The 24,866-nt window shown below is 47.3% G+C and overlaps 3 protein-coding genes and 3 non-coding genes across 10 annotated transcripts; 5 read left to right on the forward strand and 1 right to left on the reverse strand.

The window, feature by feature from the left end:
• Positions 1 to 502: 502 nt before the first annotated feature.
• On the reverse strand, positions 503 to 9,029 carry grna (granulin a). 3 transcript variants are annotated; one of them, XM_060075907.1, is made up of 15 exons: positions 8,789 to 9,029; positions 8,183 to 8,323; positions 7,748 to 7,885; positions 7,243 to 7,371; positions 6,692 to 6,773; positions 6,324 to 6,430; positions 6,037 to 6,193; positions 5,864 to 5,942; positions 5,667 to 5,803; positions 5,452 to 5,549; positions 4,943 to 5,083; positions 3,898 to 4,068; positions 2,166 to 2,405; positions 1,446 to 1,772; positions 503 to 1,048 (listed from the first exon to the last, which is right to left on the reverse strand). In XM_060075907.1, the coding sequence occupies exons 1-15, from the start codon at positions 8,855 to 8,857 to the stop codon at positions 902 to 904; spliced, it is 2,163 nt and encodes a 720-aa protein (XP_059931890.1). In that variant the 5' UTR covers positions 8,858 to 9,029; the 3' UTR covers positions 503 to 901. The 3 variants fall into 3 exon arrangements, with proteins under 3 accessions (XP_059931890.1, XP_059931888.1, XP_059931880.1); XM_060075905.1 differs by having other exon boundaries at positions 5,667 to 5,784; positions 5,833 to 5,942; XM_060075897.1 differs by having other exon boundaries at positions 5,667 to 5,942.
• Positions 9,030 to 9,589: 560 nt separating this feature from the next.
• slc25a39 (solute carrier family 25 member 39) lies at positions 9,590 to 18,210 on the forward strand. Of its 3 annotated transcripts, none has more exons than XM_060075926.1 (12): positions 9,590 to 9,768; positions 11,057 to 11,167; positions 11,365 to 11,424; positions 11,818 to 11,862; positions 13,222 to 13,331; positions 13,832 to 13,899; positions 14,557 to 14,681; positions 15,073 to 15,246; positions 15,751 to 15,860; positions 16,285 to 16,366; positions 16,482 to 16,562; positions 16,930 to 18,210. In XM_060075926.1, the coding sequence occupies exons 2-12, from the start codon at positions 11,068 to 11,070 to the stop codon at positions 17,043 to 17,045; spliced, it is 1,071 nt and encodes a 356-aa protein (XP_059931909.1). In that variant the 5' UTR covers positions 9,590 to 9,768; positions 11,057 to 11,067; the 3' UTR covers positions 17,046 to 18,210. The 3 variants fall into 3 exon arrangements, with proteins under 3 accessions (XP_059931909.1, XP_059931899.1, XP_059931917.1); XM_060075916.1 differs by having other exon boundaries at positions 9,592 to 9,770; positions 11,062 to 11,167; XM_060075934.1 differs by lacking the exon at positions 11,818 to 11,862 and having other exon boundaries at positions 9,592 to 9,770; positions 11,062 to 11,167.
• A 788-nt stretch (positions 18,211 to 18,998) lies between these two features.
• On the forward strand, positions 18,999 to 24,116 carry rpl3 (ribosomal protein L3). Its single transcript, XM_060075944.1, has 10 exons — positions 18,999 to 19,128; positions 19,771 to 19,963; positions 20,186 to 20,354; positions 20,739 to 20,874; positions 21,259 to 21,445; positions 21,948 to 22,108; positions 22,538 to 22,639; positions 22,990 to 23,085; positions 23,410 to 23,529; positions 23,989 to 24,116. The coding sequence occupies exons 1-10, from the start codon at positions 19,126 to 19,128 to the stop codon at positions 24,031 to 24,033; spliced, it is 1,212 nt and encodes a 403-aa protein (XP_059931927.1). The 5' UTR covers positions 18,999 to 19,125; the 3' UTR covers positions 24,034 to 24,116.
• Positions 21,086 to 21,181, forward strand: LOC132453139 (small nucleolar RNA U83B). The gene has a single exon (XR_009524611.1). It is a non-coding gene; the product is annotated as a small nucleolar RNA U83B (small nucleolar RNA).
• LOC132453138 (small nucleolar RNA SNORA54) lies at positions 22,293 to 22,429 on the forward strand. The gene has a single exon (XR_009524610.1). It is a non-coding gene; the product is annotated as a small nucleolar RNA SNORA54 (small nucleolar RNA).
• LOC132453141 (small nucleolar RNA U83B) lies at positions 23,197 to 23,292 on the forward strand. Its single transcript, XR_009524612.1, has one exon. It is a non-coding gene; the product is annotated as a small nucleolar RNA U83B (small nucleolar RNA).
• Positions 24,117 to 24,866: the final 750 nt, after the last annotated feature.

Here is a 24,866-nt window from a genome sequence, read left to right on the forward strand (position 1 = left end):
CCGGTGTGTGGTGTCTGTCGCTAGGCAACCGTGACCACCACACGCATGCGCAGACACACAGATGACCGGAGCGGGTCTTGCGTAGATCCCGCCGCGACAATTTTGCTGACCGTAGTATTCCCTGTGTTTTGTTTTGATCATTATTGTTAGATTTAGAATTTGTGTGTGTGACAGACATGTGTATTGGACATTTATGGAAATACGGAACAAATTGCGTCCCGTATTGGTTCAATACGGGACGCAACATTTAATTGCCAAATAAGGGACGATTCCGTATTTTACGGGACGGTTGGCAACCCTAATTGCTTGTGTTGTTTGAGAATGTGATATGATGCAAAGGTGTATCATGAAGAAAAGGTTCAATGAGACTAACCGGTATAAATAAGGGTCAAAGTAATATGAATAAAGTATAAGGCATAATCGTTTCATTTATAGTATGGATCTATGGACTATGGAATTGTGTGTGGACAACATCAAAATAAACTCCATTTGGAACCAGGAATTTGTTTTGTAAAACTTTATTTCGTTTTTAAACACAATCAGAGCGCATTTTCACAAACACTATTTATTTCATAGATCAAATATCTAAAAGATCCATCGTTCGATTTGAGATTCAGGACAAATAAGCCCCTATAGTTTGGTATGCGCCACCATTTATATTACGTAAAATAAACATTATTTTTTACAAATACCCGTATCAAAGTATATTCTAAGCCAATCAGCCACGTTCAAGAAACCCTCAGTTATGATTGTATTGTTTTATTCTCAGATTCATTAACTTTTTATAATTTCCCCATCACTAAACCAATTAATCCCAAACCAGCAGATCTAGCATCCATTGGCGAGTTTCCAATTAGTGCAACTTGATTTGGAGCCATTAAGAGCAGAAAACAGCAGCTGATTAAAGCTTCAGAGCTCTCATTCCCGGCCTGGAGAAGAACATGTGCCAGCTCTTCCACTGCAGCTCTACGTTCCGGCTACAGGTCCCGCCCTCACCGCAGGTATGGCCGGACGGGCAGCAGTGCTCCATATCGTCGCAGCAAACCGCCTGTGGGAGGGAAGGGCGATGCTATGTTAGCTCATACACCTACCTAGCATCGTCAGTAACATAGTTTGAAGCCGCTTTCAGAAAGTCATCGATTATTTCAACGCGCTTGATATTGTACCACTTTGGGTACGTTTGATTGTTTATGCCGTTGCTTAAGTACGGTATAGCATCCATTAGCAGAGGGGCAACCACTGTAATCAGATAACTGTATAGAATACCCGGAGAGAGACCGCCACTGTAATCAAAGTACTACATTATACACACTAATAGAGAGACTCTCCCTGTAGGCACGGTGCAGAATAAGAGAGGGACCTCAGTTTAAATGAGACCACTTGAACACAGCACACATCAGGGGACGGGCGGTAGCTCCGCACACAGTGTACGCAGTACAGCGTACGTTAGGAGACGAACAACAGGCCCACGCGTTGGAGGACGTCTGGCAGCAGGTCTCCTCCTCTGGGCAGGAGGAGGAGGCGCCCTGGCAGGTTCCGGCCTGCTCCTCCTCCGAGCCGTCCAGCTCCTCCTCTGAGCCGTCCAGCTCCTCCTCTGAGCCGTCCAGCTCCTCCTCTGAGCCGTCCAGGGTAAGGTGGGCCTGGGGCAGCACGATGCGGGAGAAAGGGAGGCTGTCCCACTCGACCACGGTCACCTGCTGGCAGGAGGCAGTGCGGGTGTTGCAGCTGTAGCCCCAGGGGCAGCAGTGCTGCTGGTCAGGGCAGCACACGGCCTGCAAGGGGGGAGAGACGGAACCACCCACGGAACCACAGGTTTGGTCGGGAGTCAACACAGGGTTAAGTTCTACAAAAGTGTGGCCGCATGGTCAACCTTTGCTATAACATGCAATATTATTTCAAGACCACGCTCTTTACAAGATAATGTCTCTCCATCTCTTTCACTGTCTTTATCTGTCTCTCTCTTTATCTGTCCCGCTCTTTGTCTCTCTCTGTCTTTATCTGTCCCTCTCTCTCCCTCTCCATCTCCCTCTCCATCTCCCTCTCCCTCTCCCTCTCCCTCTCTCTCTCCCTCCCTCTCCCTCTCCCTCTCTCCCTCTCTCTCTCTCTCTCTCTCTCTCTCCTTCTCTCTCTCTCCTTCTCTCTCTCTCTCTCTCTCTCTCCCCTACCTCATACAGAGGGCAGCACCCCCACTGGCCCGAGGAGAGGCGGCAGCAGGTGAAGTGAACGGCGCATCGGGTCTCGCTGTCACACGGCACCGAGTCCCCCAGGGCCACGCTGTCGCCCCCCACGGCGGGGACCTTGGTGTACCAGGGGATGGCCACCTCCCCTCGGTAGCACTGGCCCGTACTCTCGTCACACTTGTATTTGTCGGGACAGCAGTGGGCTCCGTCGGAGCAGCACACCGCCTGGGAGACAGGGAGGAGGTGGAGACGGGGTTCAGTTGTACGGCCGCCGTCTTCCTGTCACCGTCCGATTCCTACGCCTTCTACGTTCAGCGCTACGTAAGGTACTGTACAGTAAGGTACAGTACAGTATGGTGCTAAGGTACAGTAAGGTACAGTACAGTAAGGTACTGTACAGTAAGGTACAGTACAGTATGGTGCTAAGGTACAGTAAGGTACAGTACAGTAAGGTACTGTACAGTAAGGTAGAGTACATTAAGGAACAGTATGGTAAGGAACAGTAAGGTACAGTACAGTAAGGTAGAGTACAGTATGGTACTAAGGTACAGTAAGGTACAGTACAGTAAGGTACAGTACAGTAAGGTACTGTACAGTAAGGTAGAGTACATTAAGGAACAGTATGGTAAGGAACAGTAAGGTACAGTACAGTAAGGTAGAGTACAGTATGGTACTAAGGTACAGTAAGGTACAGTACAGTAAGGTACTGTACAGTAAGGTACTGTACAGTAAGGTAGAGTGCAGTAAGGTAGAGTACATTAAGGAACAGTATGGTAAGGAACATTAAGGTACAGTACAGTAAGGTAGAGTACATTAAGGAACAGTATAGTAAGGAACAGTACAGTACAGTAAGGTACAGTACAGTAAGGTACTAAGTAAGGAATAATCACCGAGAGGCCGGGCAATAAACAGTTTGATATGCCCGGCTCGCGGACGGCTTACCGCCCGATACGAAGTCGAGGGCGGTAACCTTCCGCGAGCCGGGCATATCAAACTGTTTATTGCCCTGCCTTGAGGTGATTATTCCGTTTATTCTACTTCGCGCCGGCCAACATAATAAAACAATTCAAATACTTTAATAATTAGCCTTTTTCTTATTCGTATTGCATGCTTATTAAATGTATACTCTGTTTGAGTTCATCTCCCTCGAAAAGTAGTTCCCTTTAGAACTACGGTGAATAACGTTTGCTCAGCTGTAGGTAACTCATTTCTATAGCAACCACGAAAGGCTGGATCTGATCACTAGTTTAATAACGTAGTTGCTACATTCGTATCAAGTCAGCTTTAATGACGATCGATCAAACATGCACATGTTGGAAATGTATGTGATAGAAAACGATACAAGCGGCGTATTGATCTACTGTGCTCAGTCAGCAGCAAGTAGAACCGACAAGTCAGCGGGCAATATGCCGGATTAATGCACCCCTCCCAGCCAATCAGAATCGAGCATTCTTAAATGAAGTAGAATAAGGTACAGTAAGGTATAGCATAGTAAGAGACAGTAAGGTACCCCACAGTGAAGAACAGCACAGTAAGGTACAGTAAGGTATTATAGAGTAAGGAACAGTACAGTAAGGTACAGTAAGGTACTATAGAGTAAGGAACAGTACAGTAAGGTATTATAGAGTAAGGAACAGTACAGTAAGGTACAGTACAGTTAGTAACAGTAAGGTACTGTATGGTAAGGAACAGCACGGTAAGGTACAGTAAGGGGAACCTTTGGTATGGGGCAGCAGCCCCACTGCCGGGCTGCGATCATGTAGCAGCAGGTGGTCTGTTGTGGGCAGCGGGTGTGAGCGTCACACTGGACGTCTCCGCCCGCAGACACCTCCTGTTCCGACGTCTCTTCTTCTGCGTTCTCTCCACTGGCCTCAGCTTCAGAGGGGTTCTAACCGAAGGGGCAAAAGGTTCACAGTCGCTATTATTGAGGAGGCAGTGACATTGGTTTGGATAATAGTTTGTGCCTGTGTCTGTGTGTGTGTGTGTGTGTGTGTGTGTGTGTGTGTGTGTGTGTGTGTGTGTGTGTGTGTGTGTGTGTGTGTGTGTGTGTGTGTGTGTGTGTGTGTGTGTGTATGTCGTCTGTGTATGACCAATAAGTTGAAATTCAATCTTCACTGTAGATAGGAATGTGTACATTGCTTGCAGGTATGTTGGTAAGGTGTATATCAACTACAGTTATGAAGGTGTATAACAACTACAGGTATGAAGGTGTATATTAACGACTGGTATGAATGTGTACATTAACTAGTTATGAATGTGTATATTAACTACAGGTATGAGGGTGTATATTAACTACAGGTATGAAGGTGTATATTAACTACAGTTAAGAATGTGTATATTAACGACTGGTATGAAGGTGTCTATCAACTACAGGTATGAATGTGTGTATCAACTACAGGTATGAATGTGTATATCAACTACAAGTATGAATGTGTATATTAACTACAGGTATGAAGGCTTACATTAACTACAGGTATGAAGGTGTATATCAACTACAGGTATGAAGGTGTATGTCAACTACAGGTATGAAGGTGTATGTCAACTACAGGTATGAATGTGTATATTAACGACTGGTATGAAGGCGTACATTAACTACAGGTATGAAGGTGTATATCAACTACAGGTATGAATGTGTATATTTACGACTGGTATGAATGTGTATCAACTACAGGTATGAATGTGTATATCAACTACAAGTATGAATGCGTATATCAATGTGTATATCAACTACAGGTATGAATGTGTGGAGGTGGGCCCTCCACCTCCAGGGCAGCCTGCGTGGGGACGGCCGCTGACTTCTCCACCCAGGGGACCTGGGTGGAGCCATCGTCGCAGGTGCGTTCTTTGGGGTTGCACGTCGTGCCATGCGGACAGCAATGTATCAAGTCCTCACAGCAGACGGCCTGGGGGGAAGGTGGAGGAGGAGAGAGGGCTAGAGGGATTATTTGATCACTGTAATATCAATGTACAATTCAATTCAATTCAAAAGTGTTGATGTATGCAAATCTGTCTTTCTCAATGAAGGTGGTCGAGGCTAAAGTTCTAAAATACTAGCAAATATAAAAATGGTAAATGTTAATAATTTAAGTACAAAGGTAGATCTTTGAATAAGTAAAATTAAAACCCAATATCTTTTGAAAAATATCATATTATTGCTTCCTATTCGTTCACAAGACATGACCTCGGTTTAAACCTACATTCTAACTCTCCCTGCACACATTTACTTTATTTCTGACCGTTTCAAATTCAAAGGTATCAGAATAAGGCGCACCTTGGGTAGCGGACAGCATCCCCACGCTTTGTTGAGGGTCTTACAGCACGTCTCTCCCTCCAAACAAGAGTAGGACTTGTTGCATTGGATATCGTTACCTAGGGAACACGTATCCAGGGTGCAGACCAATTTAATACGATATGGCCCAGAATGCACTTTGTGATATAAATAATACTTAATAATACTACAGACACTCAAAGATGCATTGGTTTTACCAGATGTGGTTTCTGAGAGCAGCTCGGTAGCGTCCTCCATTGGACCAGCAGGGGTCAACTCAGTGGGGGTCTCGGTGGGGGTCTCAGTGGGGGTCTCAGTGGGGGTCTCAGTGGTGACCTCACTTGGGGTCTCATTCGGGGTCTCAGTGGGGGTCTCAGTGGTGACCTCACTTGGGGTCTCATTCGGGGTCTCAGTGGGGGTCTCAGTGGGGGTCTCAGTGGGGGTCTCAAGGCTCTCCTCACCAGAACGGGCCGGGACTGTCCCTTGTTCTTCCTCTGCAAGACGACCACAAACAAGTCAAGCATAATTTAACCACAGTGCCCCATGTACATAACGATGTGTCCGTAACATGTTTTGTTCGTTTTGTACCACTTTCCGCCCTCTCCCATTCGGCTATCCTCCTTGCATGAAGCTTGGCCCACATCGGCGTCTCCTTCTTGGTGGACAACGAAACACATTTGGACTGTTCGACATCACACACACTGCCCCCTGGGCAGCAGTGTGCCATGTCCTCACAGCATGTGGCCTGGACGGGGAACAGAAAGGCATGGCGGTGGACCAGGGAAACAGAAGTAAAACCACGCGGCCACACTGCCGATTGCTGCTCATTTTCAGTTCCGCTCGCAGATGCAGAGTACGGAGTCGGACGGCCGTACCTCTGGGAAGGGGCAGCAACCCCAGCTGCTGTCGGAGTTCTGACAGCAGCTGGTCTCCTCCGGACACTCTGATTCGCCGTCACTGCAGATGACCGGGCTGACGAGCTCTGTAACAGTCAGGTGAATAAACATAATAGATAGGTTATCAGGGTTAGAAAGTAGATATTGAGATTTTCTCTGGAACAGAAGAAACAGTATAATGAAATTCCGATAATGGGATGGCAACAAATTGCAGACTTCAAAACTGTATTTGCGGTAAGATAATGGCAAATAAAAATAATGACAGAAGACATAGTTGGGGAAACCCTGGCTACAATTTGCTCTTCTACGGAGCTTGATGCTTATGCGGGTATGAAGGGAGGACAAACCTTTACTGATACACGAGCGACTGTCGACGCTACACCCGTGTCCTTCGGGACAGCAGTGTTTCCCATCGCTGCACGAGATACCCTGTTGTCGGGGATGGATCGCAGACATAATGAAATACAAATCGTACAAAAAGACTACAGACAGTTGACCCGGTACATCATCGGATCACTTCAATTCGGTACTAACTGTCATCTACCCGATGTCCTCCACTGAATTCGTGCATGAACAGCACAAACTCCTTCGCAAATCCTTCATCTCAAACATCAATAAAGACTCACTTGTTCAGAGTTCACCTAGACTAGAAGGGTAAGGGGTAAGGGGCAAGGGGAAGGCGTAAGGCGTAGAAATGGGATTGGGCCTAAGGCCCAATCCCATTTCTACCCCTTACCCCTTCCCCTTACCCCTTAAAAAACAAGGGGGAGGGGTAAGGGGAAGGGGTAAGGAGTAGCAATGGGATTGGGCCTCTGTATGGCTGCCCAGCCTTACTGCGGCTAGACATCTAACCCATGTTGCTGTTCATTTGTCCCATAACCTAACTAGGTTAAGTCACCTTGGCGAGGGGGCAGCAGTTAAACCGGGTCAGGGCCTTCAGACAGGAGTACTCCGGCGGGCACCGGGACTCATCCGGACAGACGTTGTCATCCTCCTCCGTGTCGTACGACCGCACCATCCTGAACGACTGCAGAGATTGCGGAGATATTGATCGTAATTATCTAGAATTATCTACATCAAATGATATAAACCTTGTTTATAAATGTATACATTAAACCTTGTTTGCATAATTACTAATCGCCCTTCTTGGGCCTAGAGATGTCTTCCTTCCACTCTCTAACTGAAAGGTGTTCTGGTAGTCATTTGCGTTGCCACTGTAACCACAAAGTCTGATACTGAGGCCGCACTAATCTCCTCACTTCTCTGTATAGATTCCTTGAACTGTCATGTCGCCACAGACCCCGCACGGCTCCCTGTGACGAGCCATGCATGTTATATGAACGAGTGTATCAGTCACGTGTCATTACTGAGACACTGGCGGTACTCGACATGGGGACCCTTACTTTGGTGAGCGTGGGCGGGGGGGCAGAGCGTCCCTCCTCCCAGGGGACGGACGTGGTGTCGTTCACGCAGCAGGAGGCTTCCACGTCGCAGCGGGTGTCCCCCGGGCAGCAGTGGACCCGGTCCTCACAGCACACCGCCTGCACAAAGGGGCTCAACTGTAGCCGCCGCCGCCGCCGGCGTTTGACTACCAAAGCAGGTCGGACGTTCGTATCGCACAGCGGCGACCGCTAACCCGGTCATAAAGGCATTAAAAAGACATTCAACCTCACGATAACGATGTAAATACTCGAGGTGTATCTGAAGCGAGGAGATACCCAGCACGGGGCTCTACGGTAGCCGTACTCGTGTGGAAAGATATGTAAATAGAGAGCGTGTGGAGCATGCGGTGTGAATGGTTGGCTCTAGGTCTGCTGGGTGGGTCGGTCTCAATGAACCTGCTCAAATGGACAGCAGGCGAAGCCGTTCCCTGGGCTGCTGCAGCATGTGTGGCCCTCCACGCAGCTGTCCGCGGCGGGGCAGTCCTCCGCCCAAACCAAGGCCGGCACCACCCAACACATCAGCATCCAGGTCTGCATCTGCACAAGCACAAGGGGGGGGGGGGTTTGCAGGCTTTAGCCGTGTAGCGGTGGGGCTGTTCATGCAGGATCAATAAGGCCTCATTATAAACGGTTAGCGGTCAATGTATTCATTTTTTTTAATTAAGATATAAAGGCTACATGGTCAAATAGTTTGTAATCCATCATATAGGCTAATGGAGGGTTAAACAGGAAGTTTGTTTGGTGTGATTTTAAGAACATTCTGCCCATGCATTGTTGTAACAACTGGTCTGTAATAAAGCGTAATAACATAATTCATTTAAATGCAATTACGCAGTACAACGATTGCAATCACAACAGTGTGACTTGCTTTGCAACCCACATTAATAAATGTATATCTTGCAGGTGAGACGACAATACAACTATCTTAAAACAAGTAAATCCATGGACAATTATGTGAAGGGTTTAATATTAATTGCTGCAATTCAACATAACTTGCCTTACCTTTGCTGTTGACTTAATGGCTGCTGCGAGTTGTGAGATATTTTGGATTTCCCCTTTCGAAAGTTTCATCAGGAGGTTTATATATTGCGCACACCCTCGTCAGAAAGGACCATCCCACTCGACAGGAGATCAGCAGATCAGCGTCGTATCGTATCTGTCCATCTCCACATTTTAGATTTGTGTGTGCATGAAGACCGACTCATTGTTTGAGTTTGACCGTTTGTTGGAGCATCATTAAAACAATTTTAGTTGTTGTTAACTTTGTTGACATGTGACAGACGCAGATCCGCCGGAGGGGGGGCGGGGCCAGCAACAGACGCACTGAGCAGTGAAGCGGAAAAACTTGATTTAATAATTAATGTTTTTTTTCATTGGATGAGTGCTTTCATTTTTAAGAGGAAGATTAAACAATCACTTTGAATTGAAGGTTAAATACAATAATCACTTCTTTTTTCATAAAGTTCTGTAATTAGATAGGTAGGATGTCGTTTTATAAATTTCTTTTTTGGTCTAGTTATTTTTATCTTAGATTTGGGGGTTTGTTGATAATTCAGATCAGGCAGAGGCAGTAACGAGAGCCCTTTAGAGAGAGTTTTACTAATTTATAGTTATAACACTCTCTAAATAGTTCTGGCAGAAACTGAACAACCCCCCAGAATTCTCTACAAGAAGAAGAAGAACGGTGGGCTTGCATAACCCAGACCTGTTAGGCATCTCTCATGACCTCGGCCAGACACATGTTGCATGGACAGCTCCCTTCATCGCGAGAGTTCAGCCCGTTCAGTAGACATCGACATCTCGACCGCGTGGTATCGCGAGAGTGAAGTGTTGCAAAACAAGTTGTCTGTGTTGAACGTCGGATGACATTAATGAGTGAACCACGGAGGCAGCGTGCTAAATATCATTCAATATTAGCACTCGGCAGTGCTAATACGATGGGTGAAAGCACGTTTTCTTCACAACGATACTCTCAGTGAAAGGGGTGAGTACGCACTGGACGTTTAAATATATGTAATTGATGTAATAGCATGTTAGCTGCTAGCTCCGAGGACAGCCTACGCCGGGAAAACATGTCCCTGAGAGACAGCGGCTAGCTCGGCTAACAGCCAGACCCAGACCATTCAAACGCATCGGGATGGTTTGAAAGGTCTTGATTGATGGTCTTGATGGGAGGGCTGGAGTCTCCACATCTCCCCCATGTATTGTTGAAAGAGCAGATCGCATTAGTAGGTGTGGGTAAGCAGGTATGATGACAAGGTGGACCTGAGCTGGTCCGGTGGTTGAGGCTAATGGGAGAGTCACAAGGTGGACCTGAACTGGTCTGGTGGTTGAGGCTAATGGGAGAGTCTCAAGGTGGACCTGAACTGGTCCGGTGGTTGAGGCTAATGGGAGAGTATCAAGGTGGACCTGAACTGGTCTGGTGGTTGAGGCTAATGGGAGGGTCACAAGGTGGACCTGAACTGGTCTGGTGGTTGAGGCTAATGGGATGAGGGTAGGGTTCGGGTCCAGGTTGTGTGTTTGACAAAGTCCATTCATATATAATATACATGTTATTCATGTCGTTAGATAGTACCATACACGTGCGATGCTGCATAAGTCACACATCTGCCAATATTTCCAAAACATTTAGTACAATTGATTGCTTTAAAGTCACTGGAATTCATTGTTTAAAAGCTGAAATAGATTCCAAAGATCAAATATTTGTTGGTATTTAGGTATAGATCACTAAATGAGCATACCAATAAAATGGTAGACTGATACGAATGCAGTTGCCCTAACTCAAACACTACAATAAGTGTAATGATATTGTCAGTGTAATGTAGTAGTTGGACGGATACCCTGACGCCAGTCTCTGAGGCGACTGACGATGTGCTATAGAAAGATAAGCTATCAGTGTGACAACAACATCAAACCCAGCCCCACAGCCCTAGGCCCTTCTGGGGCACAATCATTCAAATGTATTATGTAGACTGTCTAAAGGGGATACAGTGAGTTGACACAAGCAGTGTTGTTAATCCCTATCACGTTTTTAAGTATTTGGTGATAAACTTGGTTATAAGTAACTTCTTGCTCAACACTTTCGGTTAATGAAATGTGCAGAAATGCAAAATGGAAGTACATTTCTATTTTATATTTCCACCATCTTTCACTGCTGCGTGTTACCTAACCATTAGCCGAGCCCAGGAGTGGCTGTCCTGCTTGCGCTGCAGTCGTGTTATTGCTGCAATACCTCCGTGTTCTGCGTCTTATCTCGCCAACCCCTGATGCGGCAGGTAGCCATGATGGGTGAGCGTGCTGGGAGCGGCCCTGTAACTGGGATCTCCCCAGTGCAGCAGATGCTGGCGTCTGGCACAGGGGCTCTCCTCACCTCTCTGCTCGGTAAGAGATGAGTTAGAACAACTCCGCACACCTGACACTGACTGAAGATCCTATACCCATTTGCTGACCTACTTTCCCTGATTTTATAGCGACACCCTCCGTGTTGCGGCCGATGTTTTGAATAATGTCCCCGTCGATTTAAGAGAAGTTCAACCAAAGTAGCAAACGTGTAAAACCTGCTGTCCGTTTGTCTGCAGTCACCCCTCTGGACGTGGTGAAGATCCGGCTGCAGGCTCAGCAGAAGCCCCTCTCCCAGGGTAAGACGGTGCACCACGGTGCACTGGGTCCGTGACGATGGACACAGGATCCTCAGGGGGCCCCTAGTGGGACCCCCTGGCGTCTACGTTGTCTCGTTATCTGTCCCCTTTGGTTTTCAGTTGTCAGTTAGTCTCAGTATCTTTTACTCCGGTTTCAGTGACACTCTTAACGTCGTTATGATCCGGTCATTGAGTATTGCCGCCACGTGTGTTGTGCTTTTGTTAACACGTCTTCGCTTGTCTTCTGTGTCTGGCTTTTCCTCCTCTCTCTCTCTCTCTCTCCCTCTCCCTCTCCCTCTCCCTCTCCCTCTCCCTCTCTCTCTCTCTCTCTCTCTCTCTCTCTCTCTCTCTCTCTCTCTCTCTCTCCCCCTCTCCCTCTCTCTGATGCTGTAGCCTGCGATAGAGCCCGTAGGGGTTGTGTCGCCCGTCCCTCCAAGTGTGAGTATCCCAACGGACTCAACACCAGGACATCTTCTTTCACTGGCATCATATATTTCATATTTTCATAATGAACAGTAATTATGATTCCTGCATATCACAGCACTGCCTTGTGTCTCACTAACCAGCATGGCTCACTAACGCACGCGTCTTTTCTAAGAAGCCAATAACGAATATCACTAACAAATCTAAGATTGCTTGGGTCAATCGTTTCTGAAGCTATAATAATAATAATAATGGATAGAGGTTATATAGCGCTTTTCTAGACACTCAAAGACGCTTTTACAGTGAAGGGGGGACCTCACTAACCACCACCAGTGTGTAGCACCCACTTGTGTGATGCACGGCAGCCAATCTGCGCCAGAACGCTCACCACACACCAGCTTGAGGTGGAGAGTGAGGGAATTAATGAGTCAGCCAATTATACAGGAGGATGATTAGGGGGCCAGACTGAATGAGCCTGGTTGGGCCAGGACGCCGGGGAAACCCCTACTCTTTGCGATAAGTGTCCTGGGATCTTTGACCTCAGTGAGTCAGGACCTCGGTTTTACGTCTCCTCCGAAGGACGGATATGGGTGTCGACAGGCCAGCTGTTCGGCTCCCCACCTTCATTACAAAGTAGACAATGCTATCTGCGCTTGGAGCTGTGGTCCCTCGTCCATTGATACAATGTTATCTCTGAATGGGAAATTCAGCAGATATAGGTAGCATTTGATCAACAGCATTGTACTACAATGTTTCAGGTACATTTTGCTTTAATCGCATGTAACGTGCCAAACTGCGCCCTTTCCAGTTGCTCTTCTACTATATTCTGTTTTCTAAAAGCACATTTTAAAGTATGTGCAGAACGAGGATGATTCGTTACAGGGGTTGAGTGTGTAGGTCACTCTGATGCTGGACTAAACTGAATTTGAGTCAAGTTGTTTCACATAGTTCCTCCCAGGTGCATTTGAATTTAAGGAAACGGAACCACTGTTAACCTTACTAAATGCATCTTAAGCCAGCTGCTTTGGCTTGCTTTCTAGGCATACTATTCTCGCTACTGGTTAGTTAGTGTCACATTAGTGTTTTCTGCTTAGGTTTTTGCATCTGTTTAAAAATAGCAGAGAGTAAACAGGCCTTGCTCCTGCTGGCTGCGGGGGTCATTGACTTGGTCGTAGTTCTATCTTATCTCTATCCACCAAAACATAAAACCTTGATACATAACCTCCACAACACCCAGGCTGCCTAGTCATCCTGTGTCAGCATTGTGTGTTTTCCTCACTCAAAAGAGAACGCTTTGGATTTGCTTGCTCTTCTAACACGGGTCACCTTATACATGTCGTTTAATTAACGCCTGTGTGTCCGTGTGTATCACAGGGAAGTGCTTCCTGTATTGCAACGGCCTGATGGATCACATCTACGTGTGTCGAAATGGGAGCAGCTGCACCAGCCTGTACAGGACACAGACGCACTTCAACGGCACCCTGGTGAGACTTTGGAGTAAAATGGCCGTCGCTGCAGATCGCTGTCACGGCTGAGTCAACACTAGTTAATCAGAGTTACAGCTTAACAAGCCAGAGCCCCGACGTGGACGGCGTGTGGCTGTCTGAGTGGCTTGGCCTGTACTAACCACACTAGTTAATCAGAGTTACAGCTTAACAAGCCAGAGCCCCGACGTGGACGGCGTGTGGCTGTCTGAGTGGCTTGGCCTGTACTAACCACACTAGTTAATCAGAGTTACAGCTTAACAAGCCAGAGCCCCGACGTGGACGGCGTGTGGCTGTCTGAGTGGCTTGGCCTGTACTAACCACACTGGCATGCCAGCGTAAAAAGAGAGGCCTAATCCAATTCTTATTTTGTAGACTATTGTGCCTTCATGACCTGGGTTTGTGTGTTTCTGGGGAAGAGGGTGTTAGATGGGGACCTGTTTCGGGTCCGTCAGGTCTGTGGTGTCTCTCGTTAACGGGTTTATCTGTCGTCTGAGCAGGACGCCTTCGTGAAGATCACCCGCCGGGAAGGAGCCCGGGCCTTATGGAGCGGCCTGCCACCGACACTGTGAGTGGCCGTCGTCCACCGCCCACATGTGCCCTCGGGTGTGGCTCATATTGAGGATTCATAGACTCAGTAATGGGCAGATACCTAATAGGTCATCACAGCATGGTCACCAATGCTGTGCTGAACTAGAGCCGTCCGTCCATGTTGAGACCCAAACCCATTTCATTGCTTTCACCTCAGTTTAGTTTTGGGTTATTTCAACCTTTTTAAATAACACGGCCCATAGGCCACATGTTCCCTTGTATGAGGCTTGTATTGGTAAATACTGGTAAATACTACCCTAGTATTACCATCCTAAATACTATCCTAGTATTTACTATTTACTCGTTAAGGGCTGATGCCTATAGTTCATCACAGCATTGAACACTAATGCTGTGCTGAACTATAGCTGTCTGTCCATAATGAGAACCAAGCCCATTTCATTGCTTTCGGTATAGTTTCAGTACAGCATCGTTTTGGGTTGTTTAAACCATTTTCAATATTCGAAACCTCAAAATATTAGAAACCTTCCAATAATAGAAACCTTTCAACGAGTAACCAGCTGCCAAAATCTCAAAGATTCCTCCTGCTTGAATGTGTGATGTTTGATAAAGATTGTGCCCTGAAGATCGTTTGATGAGGAATGGCTCGTGAGGATGTTTTTGCGCCGTGTTCCAGGGTGATGGCGGTGCCCGCGACGGTCATCTACTTCACGTGTTACGACCAGCTGAGGGACGGCCTCCATTACAGCCTGGGTCTCCATGGCAGCCACATCCCGCTCATCGCCGGCGGCCTCGCTCGACGTAGGTCACCAGACAAAGCACCGGGCCGACAAAAGATGCTCAACCACTCGGGCCTCTCCCTCCCACATGTGATTGACAGGCAGGATGGAATATTCGAGCCAATCACTGATGAGATGACCTGATTGATCAGAAATGAGCCCCTGTAGTATTCTTAAATCAAAATGTTCTTGCATAGATCAGTCCACCAGCCTACCCAATGGACTGTAGCAAACGTTGCTCATCACACATCTAGGTGGACACGCCCACTTGTGATGTCACTAAAACACAGGAAAAGGCAGATTTACACACGTGTTGTAACGGCTAATCACACTCACACCTGGTGGCGTTACATCCCCCCTTTTCAAATCAAAAGCGTCTTCACCTTCCTGCTCTCCTCTGTTCTGGCCACCAGTGGGCGCCGTCACAGTGATCAGCCCTCTGGAGCTGGTGCGGACCAAGATGCAGTCCAGGAAGCTGACGTACCGCGAGCTCAACGTGTGCATCCGTTCGGCCGTGGCGCAGAGCGGCTGGCTGTCGCTTTGGAAGGGCTGGGGGCCCACCGTACTCAGGGACGTCCCCTTCTCAGGTGAGCCCCCACCTGAGGCCTGCCGAGACTCAAGACTCACCTGTTCAGAGTTCACCTGGACTCTGCATAGCCTCCCTCTCTTACACCCCCCCCCCCCCCCCTACCCAGACACACCCCTCATGCACACTTATTGTAGGTTGTGCGTCCTGCCACTTTATGGACGCACTTATTGTATGTTGTACGTCCAGGCACTTAAAAATAGTACTCAGCATTGTGTAGCATCTTATCCTTGCTGTCTCTGTTGTATACGGGGAATGGGTTAACCTAGCGATTGTTTAGTGCTTGGCACTTGGTTCTATGAACATCCTTACAGTACAGACAGCGATATATCGTTGTTTCACCGTCTTCTGACAAATGGACTTATTGTAAGTCACGTTGGATAAAAGCGTCTTCTAGATTCCCTAAATGTTCATAGACCATTTAGGGTTCGTCCCCCGTCCCCCCTCGTCCCTGTATCTTTGTGTGACTTTGTGTCTGTTTGTGCGTGTGTTTGTGTGCGTGCAGCACTGTACTGGTTCAACTACGAGCTGGTGAAGGAATGGCTCCACGAGCAGCACTTCATCTCCCAGACGGACTTCTCCATCAGCTTCACAGCGGGAGCCATCTCTGGAGCGGTGAGTGTTGTGTTTGACTAGTAGCCTAGCGTAGCAGTAGCCTAGCGTAGAAGTAGTGTAGCGTAGCATTCGATAAGGAAATCATACTCTGCGACCTCTCTAAAGGAGAATAGAGGCAGCTTGAGGTAACACTGGTGGCAGCTATTCAGCTTAACTAGCATCTAATTATAGTAATGATATTGTTCTGCAGTATTTACCTTGTTCATCATTCAATTCAATCATATTTGTATAGCCTTTAATCACAGGTGCAGGTGTGTTTATGACGCCCCCCTGGCCCAGAGAGCAGGAGAAAACTCCCTTAATATCAAGGATGAAATTTAGAGAAGGAACGCAGATTGGGGGATCGTCTTTGTGCTTTGGTTGTCTTCATACTTTCATTCATGTGTAACCGCAAAGTAATGAATTATATTCATGCATTCACCAGGTGGCGGCTGTCCTCACCCTGCCGTTTGACGTGGTGAAGACGCGCCGACAGATCCAACTGGGGGAGATGGAGACGCTGGGAGGTCCGTTAGCTAAGCCGGCGTTAGCTTGAGCTTATAGCATGGACTGTTGTGATGGAGGTTATCACAACAACATGACATGTTGCAGTGTGATTTAAAGTTGTCCTTTCCTCACCAGTTCCCCTGAAGAGGTCCAGCGCCACCTGGCACATACTGAAGGACATCTGGGCGGAGTCAGGACACCGCGGCCTCTTCGCCGGTACGCCTGCTTTACCCCCATAAGGGGTTACCCCATGAAGGGTTCCCCCCATAGAGTGTGATGATGATGATGAGAGATGAGATGAGATAATTTTGCAATCGGTAGTCTAACAATGGCATGTGCAGTACCTTTTTAGATTTTGCTCCGTACAAAAACCTAGTAAACAATTTATACAGGCCACGCCATCTTATCAATTTCAGTTACCACTGTATGACTATTATTTTAGGAGATGGCTTTTTCGGTAATCCAACCCTGTAGCAACTACTACGACATTAAATCAGACCATTACATCCCCATGGTGAGATTTGAATGTTTTTCCCGTCTCATGTTGCTGTATTCCCCTCACTGTTCTGTGTTGTGTCCCCAGGGTTCCTCCCCCGGGTGATCAAGGTGGCCCCGGCCTGCGCCATCATGATCAGCAGCTACGAGTTTGGAAAGGCCTTCTTCCAGGAGATGAACCTCAGAGAGAAGCGGCGCCCCTGAAGGGCTCCCCTGCTGGCCACAGCGCCCCCTGGTGGCCATAGGTGGCTCCAACTCCCCTGCAGTCCCTGTCCAAGCCGCTTGTCCCAATGCTTCACTTCATCTGGTTGAGGACCAGGATTGGCTGGAATGGCTTTGATTTGAACAGCGTGTGCAAAGCCGCCTTAGCCTGATCTGTCTATCTGCACTTCTTTCCTTTTTATACGGGCGGAACTACGCCATGCCCTGGTGGGTGATGGACCGGAGATAAAAATGTGAAACACATTTCCACGTGGTGTTTTGATGAGCCAAAAGAATCTGTGTGATACTTTGGAAACATCTGCTAGGTTTATTTAAAGATGTTTTACAAAGCAGGTAATTACGCCTGCTTGAGCACACTTCCCGCTATAAATAATAAACATAAAATGTGAAAAGTGAAATTTTTTAACAGACTGCGACCGTTATGGGTTTAGTCGTGTTAATTACCAAATGATGAACACTGAATTTGCATAACTCATGTAGCATGAATTGATAATGCGCCATGTCTTTTGAAACGCTGTTTAAATGACATTCAACTGCATTCACACAACAGACTGCGTTAAGAATCCTTTATGACAAAGTATAATGTACCAATATTGTAAGAATAAGAGTTTTCTTATGGCATTCAGTATGATTTTTTTTTAACATAACATTGAATCAATCTTCATTGTTTCATTAAATTATTTCACATTTCATTGTTTTAAACTGAACAATCTAATTGTTTGGTCAATGGATTTGATCATTTCCAACATAAGCTGTTAAATGAAGAATATATATATATATACACACACACCATGTAATTAATTAAAAGTCTATATCAACCTCGGGTGCATAAGAATAGAATAATGTCCTGGGTATTTACCAGGTATCCCATTTCTGTTGTCATGGATACACTAATGTCAGGGTGACTGAGATAAATATTACATTGATTATTTAACCATTATTTCAATGTTAATTCTCAGAATTTAACTATGGCACACTTTTACGAAATCTGAGAACTAGTGGTTTACTTTAGTTGTTTATTTTGTTTAGTTTTCATTTAAATCAAAGTAAGGTCCAGAGTTCGGTATTCAAAAGTTCTGAAGACCACAAAATAAACGTCTTGCCTTATAATAGTGTATTTTCTTGTCCAATAAATGGTCAAAGCTTATTTGAATGTGATTCAATATGTGACATACGTTCTCTGTATACATTTAATTCTCTGAATTAAATAAAACTTTAATTCAAGGGCCTTCACATATTTTATAACCAATAAATCCCCATTTCACGTTTATGAGAATACAATTCGATGATTTGTATTCATTCAATCTGTATTCTCGTCCTTAAATGTAACTTAAGTTTAAAGTCTCTTAAAGGCACCCAGTGCAACTTTATGTAAACATTCAATGAAAAATAAACATTCAATTTCTAGTCTTTTTTACACGTAGTAAGTTTCAATAACTCCATACCATTACATATCGACATTCAAGGAGCAAAGATGAGACGTCGTTGTGTGGTGAGAACTGATAGAAAATCGTAAACAACAACAATCGCCGGTGGGGAGAAGCCATTTTTCCATTGACTGGAAGCCTGCTTTATTTATTGTAGGTTACAAAAAATAAAGAAAATGGCGGCATTGTTGTTGTTATCGATTTTGTATCAGTTCTCACCACACAACGACGTCTCATCTTTGCTGTTTAAATGTCGGTATGTAATGGTATGGAGTTATTGAAACTTACTACGTGTAAAAAAGACTAGAAATTGAATGTTTATTTTTAAGCCTCGAAAGTTGCACTGGGTGCCTTTAACTGAAACCTTTTAGCAGTATGCAACAGAACTGAACTAATAATTAACCAACACATGCTTGTACAATGTGCACCATCGTGGATGCTAAAATATGAATGTAAAAGTGAATCACTTGATCACCCCATAAAATAAAACGTGCATACCACAGCGACATCTATCGGGTTCGTAGGGATGAAGTGGGCCGGGTCCAGCGTACCCACGTTAAATCTCGCGATACCTTTTCCGTATAAATAGGCCGCTTCCTCATACCACTGTCTCTTTCATTCGGCTCTGAGACAAAATGGTGAGATTTCAATGCCAGCTCTAGCGATGTTTATCTCGAGCATCCTTATGATTTACCTCCCTTTGATCCCTTGGTTGTGTTAACTTATTGTCATCCGTTCTTCAATGCAGTTTATTTATTGTATGTTGTTATATTTAAGGGGATATTTACGCTGTTAATGCGTGGTCGTTGCATGTTGTAGCTCAGCCAAAATGGCTGCTGTACTGTCATGGTCTAGGCCCTCTATATAGAGTAGCTCTGTCAGTAATAACGGTCAATAGATAAACCCTTGAATGCCAACCTAATATATTAGAAATGCATACGCTTTATGTGCCATTTATTGTTTTTAATGTGATCCAGACCTGAATAATGGGCTTCTAGTCCATGTGTGACTGCTCAGTCTTGCTAGCCTTACCATGTGTTGCCTGTCATTTCAATAGTTCGTTTTGCTACTAAACAATTGAAGCACTTAATTCAGTAAAGCTGTGTTTATTTGTGAGACTGCCTGTGATGATCCAATCGACGGGCGGTCATAATGGGTCTCTGATCCTTGCTGATTCGTCGATTACTGAGCGCAGTCTAATAGACAACTAGCCCGAAACTACTAATTTAGTAAATCTGAAATATCACGTTACTGACCACACTGCCTCCCTCTCCTTCCAGTCTCACCGTAAGTTCTCGGCTCCCCGCCACGGGTCTCTGGGCTTCCTGCCCCGCAAGAGGAGTAGGCGTCACCGTGGTAAGGTGAAGAGCTTCCCCAAGGATGACCCCACCAAGCCCGTCCACCTCACGGCCTTCCTGGGCTACAAGGCCGGCATGACCCACATTGTCCGTGAAGTCGACCGACCTGGCTCAAGTGAGTTAACTCGGATTACACCACTGTACTTTATCGCGGTAGGATATATCCTATCTTTAGTTTGAGCACTTCCTGTGATGATCCAATCGACGGGCGGACATAATGGTTCTCTGATCCTTGCTGAATGTCGATTACTGAGTGCAGTCTTATTACTATTAGCCCAGTCTTGTCTTGCTATAAAATATCATCGTAGTCTTACCGTCCATGACTTTGCGTCTGCAGAGGTCAACAAGAAGGAGGTGGTTGAGGCTGTCACCATTGTGGAGTGCCCTCCCATGATCGTGGTCGGTGTTGTGGGCTACATCGAGACCCCCCGCGGTCTGCGTGCCATCAAGACCATCTTCGCCGAGCACATCAGTGACGAGTGCAAGCGTCGCTTCTACAAGAACTGGTGAGTCTCCGACGCAAATATGATCCCAAACTTACTGACTGCAGAAGCATGTTGGCTGCCCAGTAAACGTGAACATGGTGAATGTGTTTACTGAGCCAGTCTAACCCCATGGTGGCCTCCGAACGGCAGCTCCTCTCATGTTCCTCGTGGACTGACGAGCTCCAGGCTCCTCTGGCCGGTGGAAAGTGCTTCTTAGAAGCCGTGCCATGAGCCGAAACCCCCTCAGAAGCTGCAGACGCCCCTCTCGTCCCTACGAGGGGGAGAGGGCGCGCAGCCGGCCCGGTCCCTTCCTCTGACCCTCGCGGTCACGAAGGGCCGGCGCCAACCCGTTGTGTGTCTGTGCTCCCCTCGCCGCGCCTCCGCCCTTGCATGGCTCGTGAACAGGTACAAGTCCAAGAAGAAGGCCTTCACCAAGTACTGCAAGAGATGGCAGGACGACGACGGCAAGAAGCAGCTGGAGAAGGACTTTGCGTCCATGAAGAAGTACTGCCACGTCATCCGCATCCTGGCCCACACACAGGTGGGTCTGCTGCTACTCTCATCTCTCTCCCTGGAGAGGATGGCTGAGAGGCTTCTCGGAACAGTTAAAATGTTACCTAAAAATATGTCCAGCTACCTGAGAAAGTTGTCTGGGGACCGGTCGGACGCTCCACCGATTCTGGTGTCGAGCTTTAAGCAGCATAGTCTTAAGTGAGGCAGTCTATACTGCCCAGCTACCTGAGTTTAGTTTATCGTGTTGGTGATGAGACCACGGAATCCTGCGTCAGGCATGGCGCCCGATACACCGTGAGGATTAATTTTCCAGCTGCCTTCCTTCTGAAACACGACGGGCGTCCTAACGCAGTAACTCCAGCCGCTGCCCTTGGGTCTGACCCTAACCACGTCCCCTCTCTCCTCCGTGCAGATGAGACTCATTCCCATCAGGCAGAAGAAGGCCCACCTCATGGAGGTGCAGCTGAACGGCGGCTCCATCTCGGACAAGATCGACTGGGCCCGCGAGAAGCTGGAGCAGTCGGTGGCCATCACCACCGTGTTCTCCCAGGACGAGATGATCGACGTCATCGGAGTCACCAAGGGACACGGATACAAGGGTGAGTTGAGGGAACGACGTCTGCTCATGTCATGTCGCCTTGTTTTATTATTTAAAGCGACGAAGGTGTAATTACCTGCTTTGAAACATTTTCCTGAAATAAACCTAGCGGATGTTGCCAAACCATCAGATTCTTTTGGCTCATCAAAATTCAAGTCCAGACGGATGAGGTGAAAGGCTTCGCACAAACTGTACAGTGAATAAGTTCTTACAACTTATACCGAAGCACCCCTTTACCTTTTGACCTTAAGTCAAAAGTGGGGTCGCACTGGATCGTAACCTGGTTCAATGTTTGGTATGAACTACGTGTTCCATTCCAGTGCTAGAGTAATCCTTCCGGCGAGGCAGGGGAGCAGTGCCTGTAGTGGTCGCTCCCTGTTCACTCCCTGGGAACATCACCCCGTCTGTTACCCCACCGTCGGTGTCTATGGCCGGTGACGTTGCTCTCTGGGAGCATCGAGCCTCTGCCATCGTCTTTAATGTCGTCCTCTTCCTCTTCCCAGGTGTCACCAGCCGTTGGCACACAAAGAAGCTCCCCCGTAAGACCCATCGTGGTCTGCGCAAGGTGGCCTGCATCGGGGCCTGGCATCCAGCCCGAGTGGCGTTCTCTGTGGCCCGTGCCGGTCAGAAGGGATACCACCACCGCACAGAGATCAACAAGAAGGTACGCCATGTTGATGTTGAGATGAGGGCCCCTCCGAGGAACTCTCCTTAATGTTCCAATGAAGCGCCCACATGGGTGTACCGATTATGACATCAGTGTGTCGTCCTAGGTGAGGTTTTAGCTGAACCCGCGACCCAGACTACCATTGCAGTTACTAGTTGCTCCATCGTGTGTTCCCCTTAATGCGCACTGTACGTAACCTGGTTCAATGTTTAGTATGAACTAGTCGTTCCATTCCAGTGCTACAGTGAACCTCCCGGTGAGCCAGGGGAGCGATGTGCGTTTTGTGCTCGCTCGCCTGTTCACTCGCCGGGAACATGTGACCTCGGACTAGTCTCTGTGACTCGTGTGCCTGCTTGGCTTGCTCCAGTCAGGTTAAGCAGTTCTGTTTCTGAAATTGACGTCTAATGTGTGTAACGCCTCCTACAGATCTACAAGATCGGCCAGGGCTACCACACCAAGGACGGCAAGCTGGTGAAGAACAACGCTGCCACAGAGTACGATCTGTCCAACAAGAGCATCACCCCCCTGGTGAGTTTACACCGTCTTCATACCGAAATCAAGTCAACCATCGGGCACCAAGTACATGGACTGAAATTAATCAATGCATTTTGTTACATTGATTATAACTGACCACTTGCAGCTTCAATAGTTCGTTGTGCTAATAAACAATCAAAGCACTTAATTCAGTAAAGCTGTGTTTGTTTGTGAGCCTGCCTGTGATGATCCAATCGACGGGCGGACATAATGGGTCTCTGATCCTTGCTGAATCGTCGATTACTGAGCGCAGTCTAATAGACAACTAGCCCGAAACTAATGTTGACATGACGCCAGGAGCTCGTGTTGTGACCCAGTGTACTAACCGCCCTCTCGTCCAATAGGGTGGCTTCGTGCACTACGGCGAGGTGACCAACGACTTCCTCATGCTGAAGGGCTGCACCATCGGCGTGAAGAAGAGGGTTCTGACCCTACGCAAGGTGAGCCCCGCTCGGACCCCCACTGACCCCCCCCCCTACTGACTGGTGTCCAGCTTCAAGCAGGATAGGCTTTAGTGGAGCAGTCCACTGCCCAGCTACTGGGTTTAGCTAACGTGTTGGTGATGAGACCACGGAATCCTGCGTCAGGCATGGCGCCCGATACACCGTGAGGAGTAATTTTCCAGCTGCCTTCCTTCTGAAACACGACTTCTCCTTAGTTAATGATCAGAATCATATGCCTGGCTCCATCGGAGCCTAACTACATCTCTCCTCCATGTCTGCTGACTCACTCACTGTCCTCTCCCCCCCCCCCCCCCCTTTCAGTCTCTGCTGGTCCAGACCAACCGTCGCGCCTCGGAGAAGATCGACCTCAAGTTCATCGACACAACATCCAAGTTCGGACACGGTCGCTTCCAGACCATCGAGGAGAAGAAAGCGTTTATGGTACGAGTCGCGCTAGAGATGACCATCAGTGCTGGCTTTGTGCTGGTGTTGGTGTGCACCTGGAACAGTACAAATTATAACTTTACTAGTTTGAGCTTGAAGTTTCTCCATCTTGTGTTCCTAAATGTGCCAATGACAAGGTTATGCACCAAATGGTTCTACTGATTGTCAAGTTTGTTTCAAAGTAGTGCTTTGAGAAGTGTCATGTTATATGTTACTAGTTTCTCTATTTTGTCCCTAACTGGGGTCGCACTGGATCGTAACCTGGTTCAATGTTTGGTATGAACTACGTGTTCCATTCCAGTGCTAGAGTAATCCTTCCGGCGAGGCAGGGGAGCAGTGCCTGTAGTGGCCGCTCCCTGTTCACTCCCTGGGAACATTCTACCTCTAGCGATCTACTGTGTGTGTGGTGACCAGTGTCTGTCTTCACCACTGACCTCCGTCCTCTTCCTCCTACAGGGACCACTCAAGAAGGACCGTCTGGCCAAGGAGGAGACGGCCTAAGAATACTTTCCAGAAGCTCTCTCTGGATGTGTTTGTCTCAAACTGTTCTGCAGAGTTCTTTAATAAAACGACCAAACGACAAACTCTTGCTCTGCCTCTTTTTGATGTGATGCACCAACACCCTCTAGATAGTTCATATTGGGTTCTTGGTAATATCTGGCTAGTTCTTTAAATGTACTTGGCATTGTAGGTAAATCTTGAATAAAGATGCTTATTTGATAATGTGGCTAAATAAGTCCTGACCCTTGTGGCTGGACATTTATTATAATCTGGGTCGCCTTAATGCTTTTCTGATCTGTCATTCAGTTGCCAAGTTTGAGTTAAGCAGTACTGAACGCTAATTGGTCCACTGCCCAAGCATAACTTCAATATTTGGCATACTGCTTTCTGACTCGTCGTCGGGAGGTGCGGCCGTGGCCCAGGAGGTAAAGCGCATTGACTAACCGGAAGGTTGCTAGTTCGATCACCTGCTCCTAGCTTGGTTACGCGCTGTTCTTGAGCAAGACTCCTCACCCTGACGCACTGGCTGTCGGCTTGCGTGGTTGACTTGGCCGTCGGTGTGTGTATGAATGCAAGTCGTTTTGGATAGAAATGTGATCGTCTACCGGGAGGTTAAGGAGTTGATAGCCGTTTAATGGTGCGTCGTTTTAAAGGACCTTTGTAACGGTACAGTGGAAAAGGTACACATGAACGCTCGGGATTACCTTCTCATCCATCCATCCTCCGGTGTCGTATAAACTGAGGGCGATGGCACATTGAGTCACTTTGGTGGACGGGTCTGCGCCACACGTCACTGTTTCAGCCGGAGCAGAGTGACGGAGGCGGGCCTGCTG

Source organism: Gadus macrocephalus, chromosome 2 (assembly GCF_031168955.1).
Source record: "Gadus macrocephalus chromosome 2, ASM3116895v1".
In the NCBI taxonomy this organism is placed as follows: Eukaryota; Metazoa; Chordata; class Actinopteri; order Gadiformes; family Gadidae; genus Gadus; species Gadus macrocephalus.

Excerpts from the sequence above, each read along its gene's own strand:
- rpl3 (XM_060075944.1), top strand. Across the intron at positions 19,964-20,185 it reads AGTCGACCGACCTGGCTCAA|AGGTCAACAAGAAGGAGGTG; the intron begins GTGAGTTAACTC and ends TTGCGTCTGCAG. Across the intron at positions 20,355-20,738 it reads CGTCGCTTCTACAAGAACTG|GTACAAGTCCAAGAAGAAGG; the intron begins GTGAGTCTCCGA and ends GCTCGTGAACAG.
- slc25a39 (XM_060075926.1), top strand. The coding sequence starts at position 11,068 with ATGATGGGTGAGCGTGCTGGGAGCGGCCCTGTAACTGGGATCTCCCCA. Across the intron at positions 11,168-11,364 it reads TCTCCTCACCTCTCTGCTCG|TCACCCCTCTGGACGTGGTG; the intron begins GTAAGAGATGAG and ends GTTTGTCTGCAG. Across the intron at positions 15,861-16,284 it reads CGGGAGCCATCTCTGGAGCG|GTGGCGGCTGTCCTCACCCT; the intron begins GTGAGTGTTGTG and ends TGCATTCACCAG.
- grna (XM_060075897.1), bottom strand. The coding sequence starts at position 8,857 with ATGAAACTTTCGAAAGGGGAAATCCAAAATATCTCACAACTCGCAGCA. Across the intron at positions 8,324-8,788 it reads CCATTAAGTCAACAGCAAAG|ATGCAGACCTGGATGCTGAT; the intron begins GTAAGGCAAGTT and ends GTGCTTGTGCAG. Across the intron at positions 6,774-7,242 it reads ACTGCTGCCCCCTCGCCAAG|GGTATCTCGTGCAGCGATGG; the intron begins GTGACTTAACCT and ends CCCCGACAACAG.